The sequence below is a fragment of the Enoplosus armatus genome, chromosome 11 (genome assembly GCF_043641665.1).
Source record: "Enoplosus armatus isolate fEnoArm2 chromosome 11, fEnoArm2.hap1, whole genome shotgun sequence".
Classification (NCBI taxonomy): Eukaryota; Metazoa; Chordata; class Actinopteri; order Centrarchiformes; family Enoplosidae; genus Enoplosus; species Enoplosus armatus.
The window spans coordinates 1,794,219-1,809,829 of record NC_092190.1 but is presented as its reverse complement, the minus strand read 5'-3'; the positions used below and the strand labels follow the sequence as shown (position 1 = coordinate 1,809,829).

The window sequence follows — 15,611 nt, the reverse complement described above, 5'->3', positions numbered from 1 at the left end:
ACACAACAATCATATAATGCAACTGATGAGAACAAAATCATTTTTCCTTACATAGCTTTATTAAGAGTTTTATCTTATGCCATTGTTATCTTATAAACTGTATACAGAGAGAGAAGAGAGAAATTTCACTTCAATTTTTGGGATTTTGAACTCAGTGAAAATGTTCGTATAGCAGATCTTGTTTTAGTCAGTCCACAGTCTCTCTACAGTATGTTGGCCTCACAGGAGCCAGGCTGCAGTATCTGAAGAGTGACAATGACTTTCATTGCTTTTCTAAACCAGGGGTAAAACAGTGCATAGATCACAGGGTTTAGACAAGAGTTAAAATAGAACAGATAGACCACAAAGGATGCATATGAAGTACTGAGCAAGCTGTCCCCTGCAAGAGAGGCACCGTAATATGGGCAGAAACAGATTAGAAACACAAGTACAAGAACACCGAGAGTCCTGGCTGCTTTCAGCTCAGATTTCTTTGTTAGTGTCACTGAAAGCTGAAGTGTGGCAGCTGTGATGTGAGAGCGCATGGCACGAGCCTGAGACACAGCCACAGCAAATACTCTCATGTACAGAACTATGATGATAGTAACTGGAACAATAAAGGTCAAAACAAGGTCAACAACTCCTGCAACGTAGTCAATGACAATCACACATTCTCCGAAGCAGGAATTATGAATATCTAGTTGAATCAAGCCATCCTTTATAAAGAGGCCGCTGTAGAGAACAGAACAGAGCCAACACAGACAAACACAGAGTTTAACTCTTCTCACAGTGATTCTGGTGGGGTAATGCAGAGGGTCACAAATAGCCACATAGCGATCAACCGATATGAGCACCATGTCTCCTATTGAAGCAGAGGTAATGATGAAGGACACATAATTATACAAAGAGCACATGAGGTCACCAAGAAACCAGCAGGATGTTTTGAGGAGGATTTCTACCGGCATCAGCACGAGGCCCACGAGAAAGTCTGAGACAGCCAGAGAGAGGAGGAGGATGTTGGTGGGGGTGTGGAGCTGCCTGGAGGGAAAGAGAAAAGAGTCGATAACCCAACAAGTCCTCATATCTAAATGACAAGACAACAACAACAACAAAAAAAAGATCTGCCACATCTATAGTTACCATATGGTCAAGTGCAGACAATCTAAATGACTTGTTAGAGGTCACGGTGGATAGAAACCAGTGTTGATTATTGGTATGAGACGGGATATGAACCGTCAAAGTCAAACTCTTGATTGTGCAAAAACAGTCAGCAAGGCAGAATATACATTGAGTATGGCCCGAAGCAACATTATTTAGTATTAGCTCAAAGACAATTCTTCCTTTAAATATACAGTAGCTGTTGACATTTTTAAGTAAAAGAATATGTAGCTAAGGAGTTAATCTTTGCCTGAAGTGGGAGACTGAGATGATGACGAGCAGGTTGAGGGTCACAGTGAGCAGAGAGATGGAGGACAGTACAACGTGGATGAGCAGTGCTTCGGACCAAGGAGTCGTGGGCTTCCTGCAGGAGGTGTTGAAGAGTTGCGGGAAGCAGAGCTCCGCTCCGTCCTCAGCCTCCATCCTCGGAGACCTGCAGAGATCTGCAGCCCTGGCTGAACAAAACTGAGTCGTATAACTAATTTATCTCTGTCACATTCTCTTAATTCCTCCCCTCTTCTTTCTCTGAGTGTCTGTTGGACTCTGATGCTCCTCCTCCCTCGCTCGACACATCACACCATCATCTTCGTCACTTTCCCTGCAACCCTGCTTCTCTCACTGTCTGTCTCTCTCCTACCCCCCCCCCCCCCCCCCTCTGTTATTCTCTACCCCTGTTTCCTTTTCTTTATTCAAACCTCTCTACCCTTTTTTAAGACACCGAAGACACCCTCGGTGTCACAGATGACATCAATGGAGTCTGTGGTGGATTTAATTTGTACAGCAACAGAAGCAATTGTACCCAAAACTACAGTTTACATCATTCCATAACCAGAAAGATGGGTTACCACGCAACATGGACAGTTATAAAGCAGCATTCTACAATGTAAGAAAAGCAGTAAAGAAGGCATGGGATTATGGGAAGAAAGTGGAACTACAATTCCAGGAAGGCAATCCCAGAAGCATGTGGCAAGGTCTAAGAACTATGACAGATTACAAGCCCTGCTGTACTCTGGACACACATGACTATGTAGCCACTTTCAACTCCGACACCATCAAGTTTGCTGACGACACGGCTGATAACAGATAACAATGAAAAGACCTTCCTACTCCTGAACGTCAGCAAGACTAAGGAGCTGCAAGTGGACTTCAGGAAGAAGCCGGGAAGGAACTATGCCTCCCTTAATATCAACGGGTCCTCGGTGGAGAGGGTGGACAGCTTCAAGTACCTTGGTGTCCACATCACCGAGGGCCTGACCTTGGCGCTGCATAGTGACTCAGTGGTGAGAAATGCAAGGCAGAGACTGTTTCAGGACGAATTCCGGGTATCCCCTCAAATAGTGAGGAGTTTCTACTCCATCAAGAGCGTCCTGACAGGGAGCATCCCAGGCAGTGGTACGGAAACAGCACCAAACAGGACCGCAAGGCCCTGCAAAGAGTGGTTCATTCAGCTGAACGTACAATAGATGGTGCTCTACCCTGCCTAAAAGATATTTACACCAGGTGCTGCAAGAATAAGGCTAGAAGAATCATTAAGGATCCCAATGCTCGTTCAGGAGCATAACACACACAGGTCCACACAGTAACAGCTTAAGTAAATGTATAGTTTATTGAGGATAACTCAACATAAGCAAATTAGGAGATGTAGAGTAAGTTGTCAATAATGATTGATGGGTGATGGGTGTTATAAGACTGTACAGGCAAACCTAAACTATGTGTAACTCTGTGAACCAAGGCTAAACTAAACACAATCAAAGCCAAACATAACTAAAATGGGTGCCCGAAAGGCACCGGCCTTCCAGGAGGTAGAGAGAGGGAGCCATCTTGGAGTCGCCCAGTTTATCAAGGCGGGGAGGGGCCAGACCATCAGGGAGAATCTGGAGGAGGCAGGCCAACACGGATACTGTCATTAGGCCTAGGGCTGTCACACATGGGCGCTAAATCTGAACAGAATAAACTCAGAATCCAAGGGTGAACAAGAATAAATCTTAGTGTTCCGACTCTCAAGTAAGATATGAAAAAGTAAACATACTGTTCTATATATCAATATAAGGGAATTTTGGACATAGCACGGCATGTTGCAGTTATCACTTCACTTTCCGGACGAATCGCTTCACTTAGTTGATGTTATGCCCTCCTATACGTGACGAGAATCTTTGATGGATGAGGCGGATTTTTGTATTGTATTTCTGAACGTTTGATCTGAGTCAATCATTGAGCAGTTTGCAATTTCGAATAAATCATAAAATGTGATATCCAGAAGGTTGTGATTGATTCATTTGAGTTCAGAGATGCGTATGTAAACCTTTATGTGTGAAATTAAATGTGTCCTCAGTACGCAGTATAGGTGATTGTTGTTAAAAACCATGTGAATTTGCGATCCACTTTTTGTAGATGAACGCTGATCCATTGCCTCCTCCTACATGCTTGACCCACCTCCCTTATCACATTTGTGGGAGATGGGGTATAGGGATTATAATCCCACTGTTTAGTAGTAAAACTGTACTCTCTAACTCTCTATTTTCCCACCTTAAGTCTCCAACGGCAGCTCCAGGTGTCACAGTTTGCTTCCTATGTGTACATGCGCGCACTCCTGCGGACGGCAATCAGTTTTTTCGGCGGCCGGTCTCTTTTTGGCACACCTGTCTTGTATACAAAGCGCATGCCCAAAGCGTGGCCACGCAGCAGGAAGACAAGGTGGGGAAATGGGAAAACAAAGAAAAGCTTTTAGACTTTTTATTTCGTTTGGTTTCCTTGTTTGTTTGGTTGTTGTTCCCTGTTGTTTCCTTTCCGTTTCGAGCTGAAAACAGTTTTTTGGTGCACGCAGAAAAAGGACATATGGCTAGAATAACCAGTATTATTTTGGCCAATATGTGCATTTGCCAGGATGTGAATTATCTCTTAATCATCTCGTAGTTGAGAAAAACAGTCCAGTCATTCATTTCAATGAGGCCACTCCACACAGCAGAGGCCTACAGGGGGAAAAAAAACGAAGCATTGTCCAGCAAAAGAGATGAGCCTGGCTCAGCTTTCGTAGCAACGCAATATGATGTCACACTGTGTTGGCAAATCAAATACATGCAAGCGCACATTCATGGTAATGTAAAACACAGTATTTAGATTCTTTATCTGGCAATCCTCGTTGCCAAAAGATGGACTGACTGCTGCTGTGATAATATGACACGATATGATACCTTCAAACTCACGGATGTGTTACTCAAACTAGTCTTCCTGGACCATGTTGCATCACCTCACCAGTGGTAGTAACACATCTACACTAAATGCAGCCCGTGGCGCAGGACTTGTAAGTGCTGGCAGTGCAAAGCAGCAACTCTTTAAAACGACTACTACTACTACTACTACTGTTTTTGTAGTATGTAATAAAAACAGGATACTACAGAACCTGATTTATTTCATTATTTTTTATTGGACATTAGTCATTGGGCCCAAACTCCAGACGTACTCATAAAACGGGAGATACATGCATTTCTATTTTGTACAGACTTTGTCCTCTTAACGAGCTCTGCTGTTAAACTCCCGAGGCGAAGGCCATCAGGGATGTGACATACTCACAGCCACTGAGCACCGGCTCTCCTGGGAGCCTAACTGCATGCGTTCAAGCTGGAAGCCAAATGTAACCTGGATGTCTAATTCCGAACCGGTTGGTGCCCCCGCAGACGTTGCGTCAAGCATCAAGAGTGAGACACACAACCACATCATCACAGCGCGATATCCCTGAGATATGGCAGCACAATGGTCGAGATGGGAGACCGTGAAGCAGCCAGGCAATGTCTTCCAACGAGGCCCTTTTAGAGTTCGGTCGACAAGGCCACGCTCCTGGTCCTACACGCAGGGAACAACCCATCGTGTTATATCCTGTGCAAATCACACCATACAGCCAAGAGCTAGCCGTTGAGCCATCAGAGGAGCATCCTCTGCCCGGGTTCAATGGCAGATGTCATAGTCATAGCAGCTGAGCGCATGTACAGGACACAGATATTAATATTGTATTGTACTTAGTGTATTTCTGAACCTTTTTAAATAATAACCTCAATTAAAATCCATACAAACAGTTTCTCTGTCAAACGTTCAAGTTATTTATGGAGAAGAGTTGCTTGGACAAGTGGATGGACAACATTTAAAGAGATTTCAGATGGATTGACAATTCGGGCCTACTGGATCTCCCACCATCCTACCTGCCTTCATTGACTGTCTTGGCTATCTTCTAAGAGTAAGTGCCACAACTTATAGTCACTGTGGACTCAAAAATGTAAATGCCTAGAAAAGATAAGGAAGAATCTCTTTCAATGGTTCGTGAGCTGCTGGAACAGCAAGGGACTTTTTTTTTACATTCTTTTTTACAACAAATGACTTCATTACAACAGTTACAAATCATGTCTGCAAGTGTCACTTCTACATTTGCCCACAGACAGTCTTGTTAAAGACGTACTGAACATGTCCAAAGACATTCATGACCTTAAAGCTAACCTTGAGCTGGATGACCTGCGCAGAAAATCCCAGTTATCTCTGACAGCCTTGCTGACTGCCAAACTTCCATAAATAATCTGTCCACAAAAATGGATTGTTTGAAAAATCAGTCGAGAAGAAACAACCTGCTGATGGAGTGCGGGACTCAAAATCTGAATCTTGGAGTGAGACAGAGATCAAGGCAAACAAAAGTATGATCTGACCACCTTAAAATAGACTCCAAGCTGATAGAAATCGAAAGATCTCATCGGACTGGACAATAGGACCATGCTGGTCGTCCCGGATCCATTGTGGTTAAATTGCTTCGATACAAAGACGAGCAAGACATTTTGAAGAGAGCAAAATCCCTTCAAGACACGAACATCTTTGACTTTTCTGAAAAATGAAAAGTATGTTTGACCCTCCCACCTCTAAAGAAATGCATGACACTATACTGGAAATGAAAGAGGGCATGAGTAAATAAGATCTAGTCTTGTCCCCTCACCCATGTTTTAACTTTATCCCTCAGAACAGATGTCGTACCAAGTGACCTTAAAACAGCTAAAGTAAAGTAGCTGTCGCCCTGTTTTTCTACAGTTCTTGAGAAATTAGTATATTGATTTTCTGTTGTGAATCTATTCTGTACACACGACATCTATTGCACGTCTGTCCATCCTGGGGGAGGGATCCCTCCCCTCAGTCTCCAACTGCAGCACCAGCCCTCTGAGGAGGGGGATCTCTCTTTGCGTACTATTACTATTCTTCTTCTTACTATGATTTTACTTTTGCTTTCTTATAAAATGAAAAAAGCAGCAGAGAGAAAAACATACACAACAATCATATAATGCAACTGATGAGAACAAAATCATTTTTCCTTACATAGCTTTATTAAGAGTTTTATCTTATGCCATTGTTATCTTATAAACTGTATACAGAGAGAGAAGAGAGAAATTTCACTTCAATTTTGGGGATTTTGAATTCAGTGAAAATGTTCGTATAGCAGATCTCGTTTCAGTCAGTCCACAGTCTCTCTACAGTATGTTGGCCTCACAGGAGCCAGGCTGCAGTATCTGAAGAGTGACAATGACTTTCATTGCTTTTCTAAACCAGGGGTAAAACAGTGCATAGATCACAGGGTTTAGACAAGAGTTACAATAGAAGAGATAGAGCATAAAGGATGCAGATGAAGTACTGAGCAAGCTGTCCCCTGCAAGAGAGACACCATAATATGGGCAGAAACAGATTAGAAACACAAGTACAAGAACACCAAGAGTCCTGGCTGCTTTCAGCTCAGATTTCCTTGTTGGATTTACTGAACGCTGAAGTGTAGCAGCTGTGATGTGAGAGCGCATGGCACGAGCCTGAGACACAGCCACAACAAATACTCTCATGTACAGAACAATGATGATAGTAACTGGAACAATAAAGGTCAAAACAAGGTCAACAACTCCTGCGATAAAGTCAGTGACAATCACACATTCTCCGTAGCAGGAATTATGAATATCTAGCTGAGTCAAGTAATCGTTTATAAAGAGACTGTTGTAGAGAACAGAACAGGACCAGCACAGACAAACGGAGAGTTTAACTCTTGTCACTGTGATTCTGGTGGGGTAATGCAGAGGGTCACAAATAGCCACATAGCGATCAACTGATATGAGCACCATGTCTCCTACTGAGGCAGAGGTAATGATGAAGGACACATAATTATACAAAGAGCACATGAGGTCACCAAGAAACCAGCAGGATGTTTTGAGGAGGATTTCTATCGGCATCAGCAGGAGGCCCACGAGAAAGTCTGAGACAGCCAGAGAGAGGAGGAGGGTGTTGGTGGGGGTGTGAAGCTGCCTGGGTGGGGAGGGAGAAAAGCACCATTAAACCAACACGTCTTCATATCTACATGACACAACAACCATTTCAATAAAAATATTCCCCAAAAAAAGTTTGAATGTTTTGTACTCCATACCACGTCTATAGTTATCATATGGTCAAGTGTAGACAATTAAAACTACTTGATTATTGAACTTAATTGTTTTGTCAGCAAGGCAGAATATCAGTCTAGTGTGTCAAGGTGCAACATTATTCAGTATTAGCTCAAAGACAAACATGTTCCCAAAAAATGTTTCTGTATCTACAGTAGCTGTTGAATGTAGAGAGGAGCTGAGGAGTTAATCTTTGCCTGAAGTGGGAGACTGAGATGATGACGAGCAGGTTGAGAGCCACAGTGACCAGAGAGATGGAGGACAGCACAACGTGGATGAGCAGTGCTTCGGACCAAGGAGTCGTGGGCTTCCTGCAGGAGGTGTTGAGGAGTTGCGGGAAGCAGAGCTCCGCTCCGTCCTCAGCCTCCATCCTCAGAGATCTGCAGCTCTGACAGCTTCCTGAACAAACTGATATAACTGTTGTACTTACCTTACATCCTCTTAATTCCTCCCCTCCTCCTTCTAAGTGTCTGTTGGACTCTGATGCTCCTCCTCCCTCGCTCGATACATCACACCATCATCTTCATCACTTTCTTCACTTTCTGCAAACCCCCCGTTATTCTATACCCTTGTTTCCTCTCATTTGACCTACCTCTGTACTGCTTTTTAAAAAAACCTGATTCAAGCAGTGTTTAGACAGACAACAATGCTGCATGAGAAAAACATTTATTTCAGTGAGGCCACTCCACACAGCAGGGGTGCCAACAAAGTGGGCTCCAGGGGAAAGCGCATATTAGTGGTGGACTATGCTGTAATGTGACCGCAGTATTTAGTTTATCTGGCAATGCTCAAGTAAAAAGAAAGGACGGAATGATTGCTGCTGTGATAACTTTATAACTTTATAAAAAAAGATTTTATAACTCACTGTAAACTGCTGTGACGTGATTTGGTGTCTGATAAGCCTTCCAACTCACGGATCTGTTTCTTAAACTAGTCTTCCCAGACCATGTTATATCGCCTCACCAGTGGTAGTAGTAACATATCTACATAATCGCAGCCCCTGGCGCAGTGCAAAGCAGCATCTCTTTAAAACTACTATACTGTGCTCATGATGGTTATGAACTATAGGGGGCCGCTGTGTGAAGGACAGACCAGTATGGCCATAGCATCTCCATAGCACCTCCTAGAAGTGTATGTCGTTTCTGTAGTGTGTAAGAAAAACCCAACAGAAAGTGCTATGTGTTTGGGGATGGCAGAGAGGTTGTTGATGTCAGTGGTGTGTCATTCGCAGCTCAATTTATTATCCAGGATGAGTTCAAGGTATTTGAGGCACTCCGTCATCTCAAAAGTTTCATTATTGGTGCAGGTGGAGTTGTGGGCTGCACTGTGTGTGCTGGGAGTCTTAATGAACAGTTGTTTTGTCTTTGTTACATTCAGTTGCAGGTAATTGTTCATGCACCATTGTGAAGTGGGAGATGGAGTCTTGATAGCCTGAAGTTATTGTCATTAAGGAGTGCAAGTGTAGTCGTGTCATCGGAGTATTTGAGCTGATTCAGTTATTGGTGTAACGGGTATGTATGGGACCCAATTGCAGTACAGATACAGGCAGGTATGGTTGGTAATGACTTTTATTTTCAGTATGTGCAGGGAATAATGCAGACAGGCACAACTGGAAACAGCAGCTTGAGTCTCACCACCGCACGGTTGATGACCTTCTGAATCTCGAAGGGGCCAATAAACCTGGGTGCCAACTTCTTCGACTCTACCCGCAAGGGTAAATCACGAGTGGACAACCACACCTTCTGGCTGGCATGGTAGGTGGGGGCCTGGGTGTGGCAACGGTTGGCAGCGGTGGCGTAGCGGTCAGAGGAGTGAAGAAGAGTGGCCCGAGCTTGGATCCAGGTCCTGTGGCAGCAGCGGATGAATGCCTGGATTGACGGGCAGGACACCTCCTTCTCCACCCACAGTAGCTGCTGGGACCAGGACGAGGGGTGTTTGAACACCATGCAGCGCAGAGCTGTCTCCATCTCCTGGTTTTTGCGCTCGGTCTGGCCGTTGGACTGGGGGTGGAACCCGGATGACAAGGTGACGGTGGCCCCGACGAGCGTGCAGAACTCCCTCCGAAACACGAGGTAAACTGGGGTCCCCGGTCGGAAACCACGTCGGTGGGGAGACCATGAAGGCGGAAGACGTGAAGGGGCGTGAGTGCCACTGTTTCCTTGGCCGACGGTAGCTTGGGCAGGGGCATGAAGTGGGCCATCTTGCTGAACCGGTCTACCACTGTTAAGAGGGTGGTGTGTCCCTTGGACGGTGGCAGACAGGTAACAAAGTCCAGGGAGATATGCGACCACGGCCGATGGGGCACCGGCAGTGGTTTCTGATTCTGATTCTGATTCTGATTCTGAGACCAGCAGGAGCTTGGTGGGAAGACTTGTGCTGGTTGCAGACGGGGCAAGCGTTCACAAACTCCTGGGTGTTGTCTTCCGGGGTTGCCCACCAGAACCTCCGCTGCACAACCTCCTTGGTCTGCTGGATGCCCGGGTGACAGGTGAGACGGGAGTTGTGAGCCCACTGGAGGACCTCCGACTGCAGAGTGGAGGGAATGAACAGGCGGTCAGCCGGACAGGCACTGGGTCCAGGTTGGTCCTCTACGGCTGCCTTGACTCTTTCCTCCACCTCCCAGGTGAGAGAGGTGACCCGGTGTGGAGAGAGGAGGATGAACCCCACCCTCCTGCTGCTCTTCCCACACACACTCCCCAGCTCCCCACTCCTTCATCTTCCAGTCAGCACCTGCCAGTTTTTTCCCTCCAGGCCCTTGGACATTTCCTCTTGTTCCCCTGTCTACCAATCACCCACCAGCCTGCTCTTCCTGACACTTGTCTGCAGCTCATTTCCCAATTACCTCCGGTATTTATACCAGTCACCTTCCCTGTTGTTCTTTCCCAGACTGTTGTTTGTGCTTAACCTGCTTCGTATCCCGCCTGTTTGAACATTTGTGACCTTTTGGATTCCGACCTGTACCTGCCTACTGGTTTTTGAGCTTCTGCCTGTTCCCTTTGTACCTCTGCCTGATTTCCTTTCCTAACATTTGGATTTGACCCTGGAATTGTCTGTACCTTGCAAACAAGTTAGTAAACACATTGTGATTGCTCTACCCTTGTCTCTGTCTGCTATTCTGCGTGTGGGTTTCTTCTGATTTGAATTTTATGTAAAATGATTTTGATCTTCCAACTCATGGATCTGTTTCTCAAACTAGTCTTCCCAGACCATGTTATATCACCTCACCAGTAGCTGGAGTAACACATCTACACAAATGCAGTCCCTTGTTGAGGACTTGTATGTGCTTGCAGTGCAAAGCAACATCTCTTTAAAACGACTATACTGTGCCGATGATGGTTATGTACATAGGGGCCGCTGTGTGAAGGACAGACAAGTAGGGCCAAAGCATCTCCATAGCACCTTCTAGAAATATATGCAAGAAAAACCCAACAGAAAGTGCTATGTGTTTGGGGATGGCAGAGAGGTTGTTGATGTCAGTAGTGTGTCATTCACAGCTCAATTTATTATCCAGGATGAGTTCAAGGTATTTGAGGCACTCCGTCATCTCAACAGTTTCATTATTGGTGCAGGTGGAGTTGTGGGCTGCACTGTGTGTGCTGGGAGTTTTAATGAACAGTTGTTTTGTCTTTGTTACATTCAGTTGCAGGTAATTGTTCATGCACCATTTTGAAGTGGGAGATGGAGTCTTGACAGCCTAAAACAGAGTCATTGTCATTAAGGAGTGCAGGGGTAGTCGTGTCATTGGACTATTTGAAGTATGTGGCAATAGGTGAGGAGCTGATTCAGTTATTGGTGTAGAGGGTAAACAGAAAAGGCTCAGGACACAACCTTGTGGGGTTCCGGTGTCGGTGTGATGATGGTTGAGGATGTTACATTGCCCACCCTAAGTGATTGTGGAAACACTCAGAAAGCAAGTCTGGACTTCCAGTTGAGCTAGCTATGGAGTAAGACGTTGGTGTGTGGGAGCTCCCACAGACTTTGCCTCAAACAGTATTTTATTTGCGTCTGTTATTAGTTAAATTGTCCAGTTACATCTGTGTTTACTGGCCACTCGACTTTCCATCATGGAGAAATCTTAAAGTGCAGAATAAAAGCACCAAAGGATGACATGCTACTCAATCTCAACAGCGACCTTGCCCTCAGGCCGCACCTCAGTCCCCGAGTGATTCTCCTCCCGGCTCTGAGTGCGTCTTCGCCCCAGCTCAAACACTTGTGGACCCCTCATCCCTGAAACTTGAGCTCCTCGCCGTCTTGCGTAAAGACATAGCGGACATCTTTAAGACAGAGCTACGTGCGGCTCTCGGTGACGATTTATCCATAATGAAACTTGAACTACAAGCAGTAAAGACACAGCTCGCCAACAACACAGCCTCCACACAAGCTGAATTGTGTTCGCTAAAAGGAACGGTGGTTGAAATTGAACAGTCCCTATCAACTTGCACTGATGATATCGTCGCGATCCAAAACAATTGGATTTGGATGTTTGATCATGCCGAAATAACATCAGGATTGTGGGGGTCCCTGAGGAAGTGGGCAATAACTCCACCATGACAATCGCGACGTTGCTCAAAGAAGCACTCCACCTGGAGAAGGAGCCTCTGATGGACAGATGCCACAAGAACCTCCACCGAGCCAAAGATGTTATGTTCTTTCACAAACTTGAGAAAATAAAATATACTCTGAGAGGTTCAAGGGAAAAAAAAAATTCATATATGGCAGCCCTTTATGACCCATGTTAATGTGTTGCACCGCCTGCCCTCCGATTAATCCCAGTATGTACCTGCCCAGCTATCCATGTTTGTTTGTTAGTTTCTCCATATTTTTTTTTTTTCCTGTTGACTCTGTATTTCTCTTAGGTGTGTGATCACACCCCAGCCACAGTTGCGTAAAGGTGTGTGTGTGTGTGTGTGTGTGTGTGTGTGTGTGTGCGGGATAGGGTTGGTTGGGGGTTGGGTGGGGTTCGTGACATGTGGGAGTTAGTCATTTCATTCTCTGCTTTTGATTTACATCTTTTTTCTTTTCTATTTTATTTTATTCTTTTTCATTTATTTTTTAAATTATTTTTGGATCCATTTATTCAATTATTATTTTGCACTGTTGTTTTTGTACCTTAAATTGTACTTATATATATATATATATATTATAACTTTTGTCATTAATGTTACTGTTATTTACTTTTATTGTGTTTTTGTAGAAATCCCTGTGATGTTGGGAAAACTGCAATATATACTATAAATACTGAGATGCCCCCTTTTTCATTTTTGTTGAAATAAAAAAGAATTATCAGAATTATCAGAAAGCAAGTCCTGCTGCTGAAAGGCTTTCCATCCCTTCATCTTCGATTGATATGGTGGGTGATCCAGGGTTTGGAATTTGGATATTTCCTGAAGGTCTAAAGTTGCTATCAAAAATTTCCCAGTCTATGCAGGCAAATGAACCCTGTAATTGTGTAATGGCGTCCTCCGACCACTGGCTGACGCTGTAGGTCTGGGGCTTGTGACGTTTCAGAACCTGTCTGTAATGCAGAAATAGCAAGATAACATTGTGATCTGCAAAGCCGAGTGGCGGGAGACGTATGCGTCAGTAATATTTCCATGAGACCAGGATGTTTCCCCTTCTTGTCAGACATATTGTCCACGTATTGTTGAAATGAAGGCAGAACACTGTCGAGTCTGCAGCTGTTCAAAGTCACCAACCATAAACACTGGGACCTCTGATATCTACCCTGCATATTGTTAGCACTGTTAGCTATTAGCTCGGCTTCCCCGAGGAGGGCGGATCTCTCTCTCTGTATTGGCTCTGAGGTTTTCTTCCATCTAACGATTAATTTGCTTTTACTTTCTTATAAAATGAAAAAAAGCAGCAGAGAGAATAACACATACAACCATCATATAATGCAACTGATGAGAACCAAATAATTATTTTGTCATAATTATTCTTTTGCCCTAAATATGCAATGAGTTAAATCTTAAAATTGACAATGAGTAGAACAACGCATGAGTTTTCTCATATACAGTTTATAAACTGTATACAGAGAGAGAAGAGAGGGCTTTCACTTCAATTTTTGGGATTTTGAATTCAGTGAAAATGTTCGTATATCAGATCTTGTCTTAGTCAGTCCACAGTCTCTCTACAGTATGTTGGCCTCACAGGAGCCAGGCTGCAGTATCTGAAGAGTAAAAATAACTTTCATGGCTTTTCTAAACCAGGGGTAAAAGAGTGCATAGATCAAAGGGTTTAGACAAGAGTTAAAATAGAACAGATACATCGCAAAGAATTCAAATGAAGGATTAAGCATACTGTCAGCAGCAAGAGTGACACAATAATATGGGCAGAAACATATTAGAAACACAAGTACAATAACACCAAGAGTCCTGGCTGCCTTCAGCTCAGATTTCCTTGTTGGATTTACTGAACGCTGAAGTGTAGCAGCTGTGATGTGAGAGCGCATGGCACGAGCCTGAGACACAGCCACAACAAATACTCTCATGTACAGAACAATGATGATAGTAACTGGAACAATAAAGGTCAAAACAAGGTCAAAAGCTCCTGTAATGTAGTCAACGACAACCACACATTCTCCGTAGCAGGAAATATGACTGTCTGGTTGACTCAGGTCATCCTTTGAAAGGAGAATGCCGTACAAAAAAGACCAGAACCAACACAGACAAACAGAGAGTTCAGTTCTTCCCACAGTGATTCTGGTGGGGTAATGCAGAGGGTCACAAATAGCCACATAGCGGTCGGCTGATATGAGCATCATGTCTCCTATTGAGGCACAGGTTATGGTGTATGCTATTACACTAGAGAAAGAACATATGAGGTCACCAAGAAACCAGCAGGATGTTTTTAGGTGGATCACGCCCGGGATCAGCACGAGGCCCACGAGAAAGTCTGACACAGCCAGAGAGAGGAGGAGGATGTTGGTGGGGGTGTGGAGCTGCCTCGAGGGAAAGAGAAAAGAGTCGATAATCCAACAAGTCCTCATATCTAAATGACAAAATGTTGTTTCATTTCAGTGCCTTCAAAAACAATCAAAGAAAAAGGTTTTCTTTGCTGATCTGCCGCAGCAACAGACCTTTTTCACAGCAGATATTTTGACCTGTCATAGTAGGAAAAGAACAGGTGTTACAGTACTAACATTACTGTTGTCATTATTCCCAGTAAAACATAACAGCGAAACATCACCAGCATGCACAATACCAGGATCCTGAAACTGAAGCACCTAAATGGAATTCAGCCATCATTCATTTTATGTTTTACACCTTTGTTTTTCCGACTGTGACATGTCAAAATATCTTCTGTGGTTCCATTGTTAAGGTCTGGTTCATCTTAGGCAATAAGACTTTACAGTCGAACAGTTAACAGTTAAGAAAAGCCACAGAGTGTCAGAAACCATCTGACACTGTATGTTTTATACTTACAGTTGACATACCACTCGATTTCTAACTCAGTACATCACAGTCATATATAAACCTAAGCCACTATACACACTGAATATACTGCATACTGACATGTATACATGCATATACTGTACATATCCACATACATCATGTATATAAAGCACCCTGTTACATTAATCTTTCAATATTTGTACCAGCATGATCACACCCTGCACCATTATACTATCTAGCTCAATTCTTCTTGGATCTCAGTGTTCATAGTTGTAAAACTTAAACTGTGGGTTCTGCTGAGACATGAAACTTTACCTGAAGTGGGAGACTGAGATGATGACAAGCAGGTTGAGAGCTACAGTGAGCACACAGATGGAGGGCAGCAGAATATTCAGGAGCACAGCTTCAGACCAGGGAAGTGTCGGCTTCATGCAGGAGATGTTGAGGAGTTGTGGAAAACAGAACTCCGCTCCGTCCTGGGTCTCCATCATGAGAGAGAGGAGGAGGAGGAGAAGGTGCAGCTCTGGCAGCTTTCTGCCCAGAACTCTCTATCATACAGCTGCTTTATCTCTTTCTACCATGGTCTCCATCCCTCCCCTCCTCTCTCACTGTCTCTGTTGGACACTGATGTCCTTCC

At 44.2% G+C, this 15,611-nt stretch overlaps 3 protein-coding genes across 3 annotated transcripts; all 3 read right to left on the bottom strand.

Moving 5' to 3' along the window:
- Positions 1 to 203: 203 nt before the first annotated feature.
- On the bottom strand, positions 204 to 1,560 carry LOC139292264 (trace amine-associated receptor 13c-like). The gene is made up of 2 exons (XM_070914534.1): positions 1,388 to 1,560; positions 204 to 1,017 (listed from the first exon to the last, which is right to left on the bottom strand). Exons 1-2 carry the CDS (start codon positions 1,558 to 1,560, stop codon positions 204 to 206), a joined length of 987 nt encoding a protein of 328 aa, XP_070770635.1.
- A 5,072-nt stretch (positions 1,561 to 6,632) lies between these two features.
- Positions 6,633 to 7,953, bottom strand: LOC139292300 (trace amine-associated receptor 13c-like). Its single transcript, XM_070914605.1, has 2 exons — positions 7,778 to 7,953; positions 6,633 to 7,446 (listed from the first exon to the last, which is right to left on the bottom strand). The coding sequence occupies exons 1-2, from the start codon at positions 7,948 to 7,950 to the stop codon at positions 6,633 to 6,635; spliced, it is 987 nt and encodes a 328-aa protein (XP_070770706.1). The 5' UTR covers positions 7,951 to 7,953.
- Positions 7,954 to 13,710: 5,757 nt separating this feature from the next.
- On the bottom strand, positions 13,711 to 15,507 carry LOC139292879 (trace amine-associated receptor 13c-like). Its single transcript, XM_070915277.1, has 2 exons — positions 15,290 to 15,507; positions 13,711 to 14,524 (listed from the first exon to the last, which is right to left on the bottom strand). The coding sequence occupies exons 1-2, from the start codon at positions 15,463 to 15,465 to the stop codon at positions 13,711 to 13,713; spliced, it is 990 nt and encodes a 329-aa protein (XP_070771378.1). The 5' UTR covers positions 15,466 to 15,507.
- Positions 15,508 to 15,611: the final 104 nt, after the last annotated feature.

Bases quoted from the DNA above. Each gene is read 5' to 3' on its own strand.
- LOC139292300 (XM_070914605.1), bottom strand. From the start codon at position 7,950: ATGGAGGCTGAGGACGGAGCGGAGCTCTGCTTCCCGCAACTCCTCAAC. The intron at 7,447-7,777 runs GCAAAGATTAAC...CTCCCCACCCAG, and splicing joins ATCTCAGTCTCCCACTTCAG to GCAGCTTCACACCCCCACCA.
- LOC139292879 (XM_070915277.1), bottom strand. From the start codon at position 15,465: ATGATGGAGACCCAGGACGGAGCGGAGTTCTGTTTTCCACAACTCCTC. The intron at 14,525-15,289 runs GTAAAGTTTCAT...CTTTCCCTCGAG, and splicing joins ATCTCAGTCTCCCACTTCAG to GCAGCTCCACACCCCCACCA.
- LOC139292264 (XM_070914534.1), bottom strand. From the start codon at position 1,560: ATGGAGGCTGAGGACGGAGCGGAGCTCTGCTTCCCGCAACTCTTCAAC. The intron at 1,018-1,387 runs GCAAAGATTAAC...CTTTCCCTCCAG, and splicing joins ATCTCAGTCTCCCACTTCAG to GCAGCTCCACACCCCCACCA.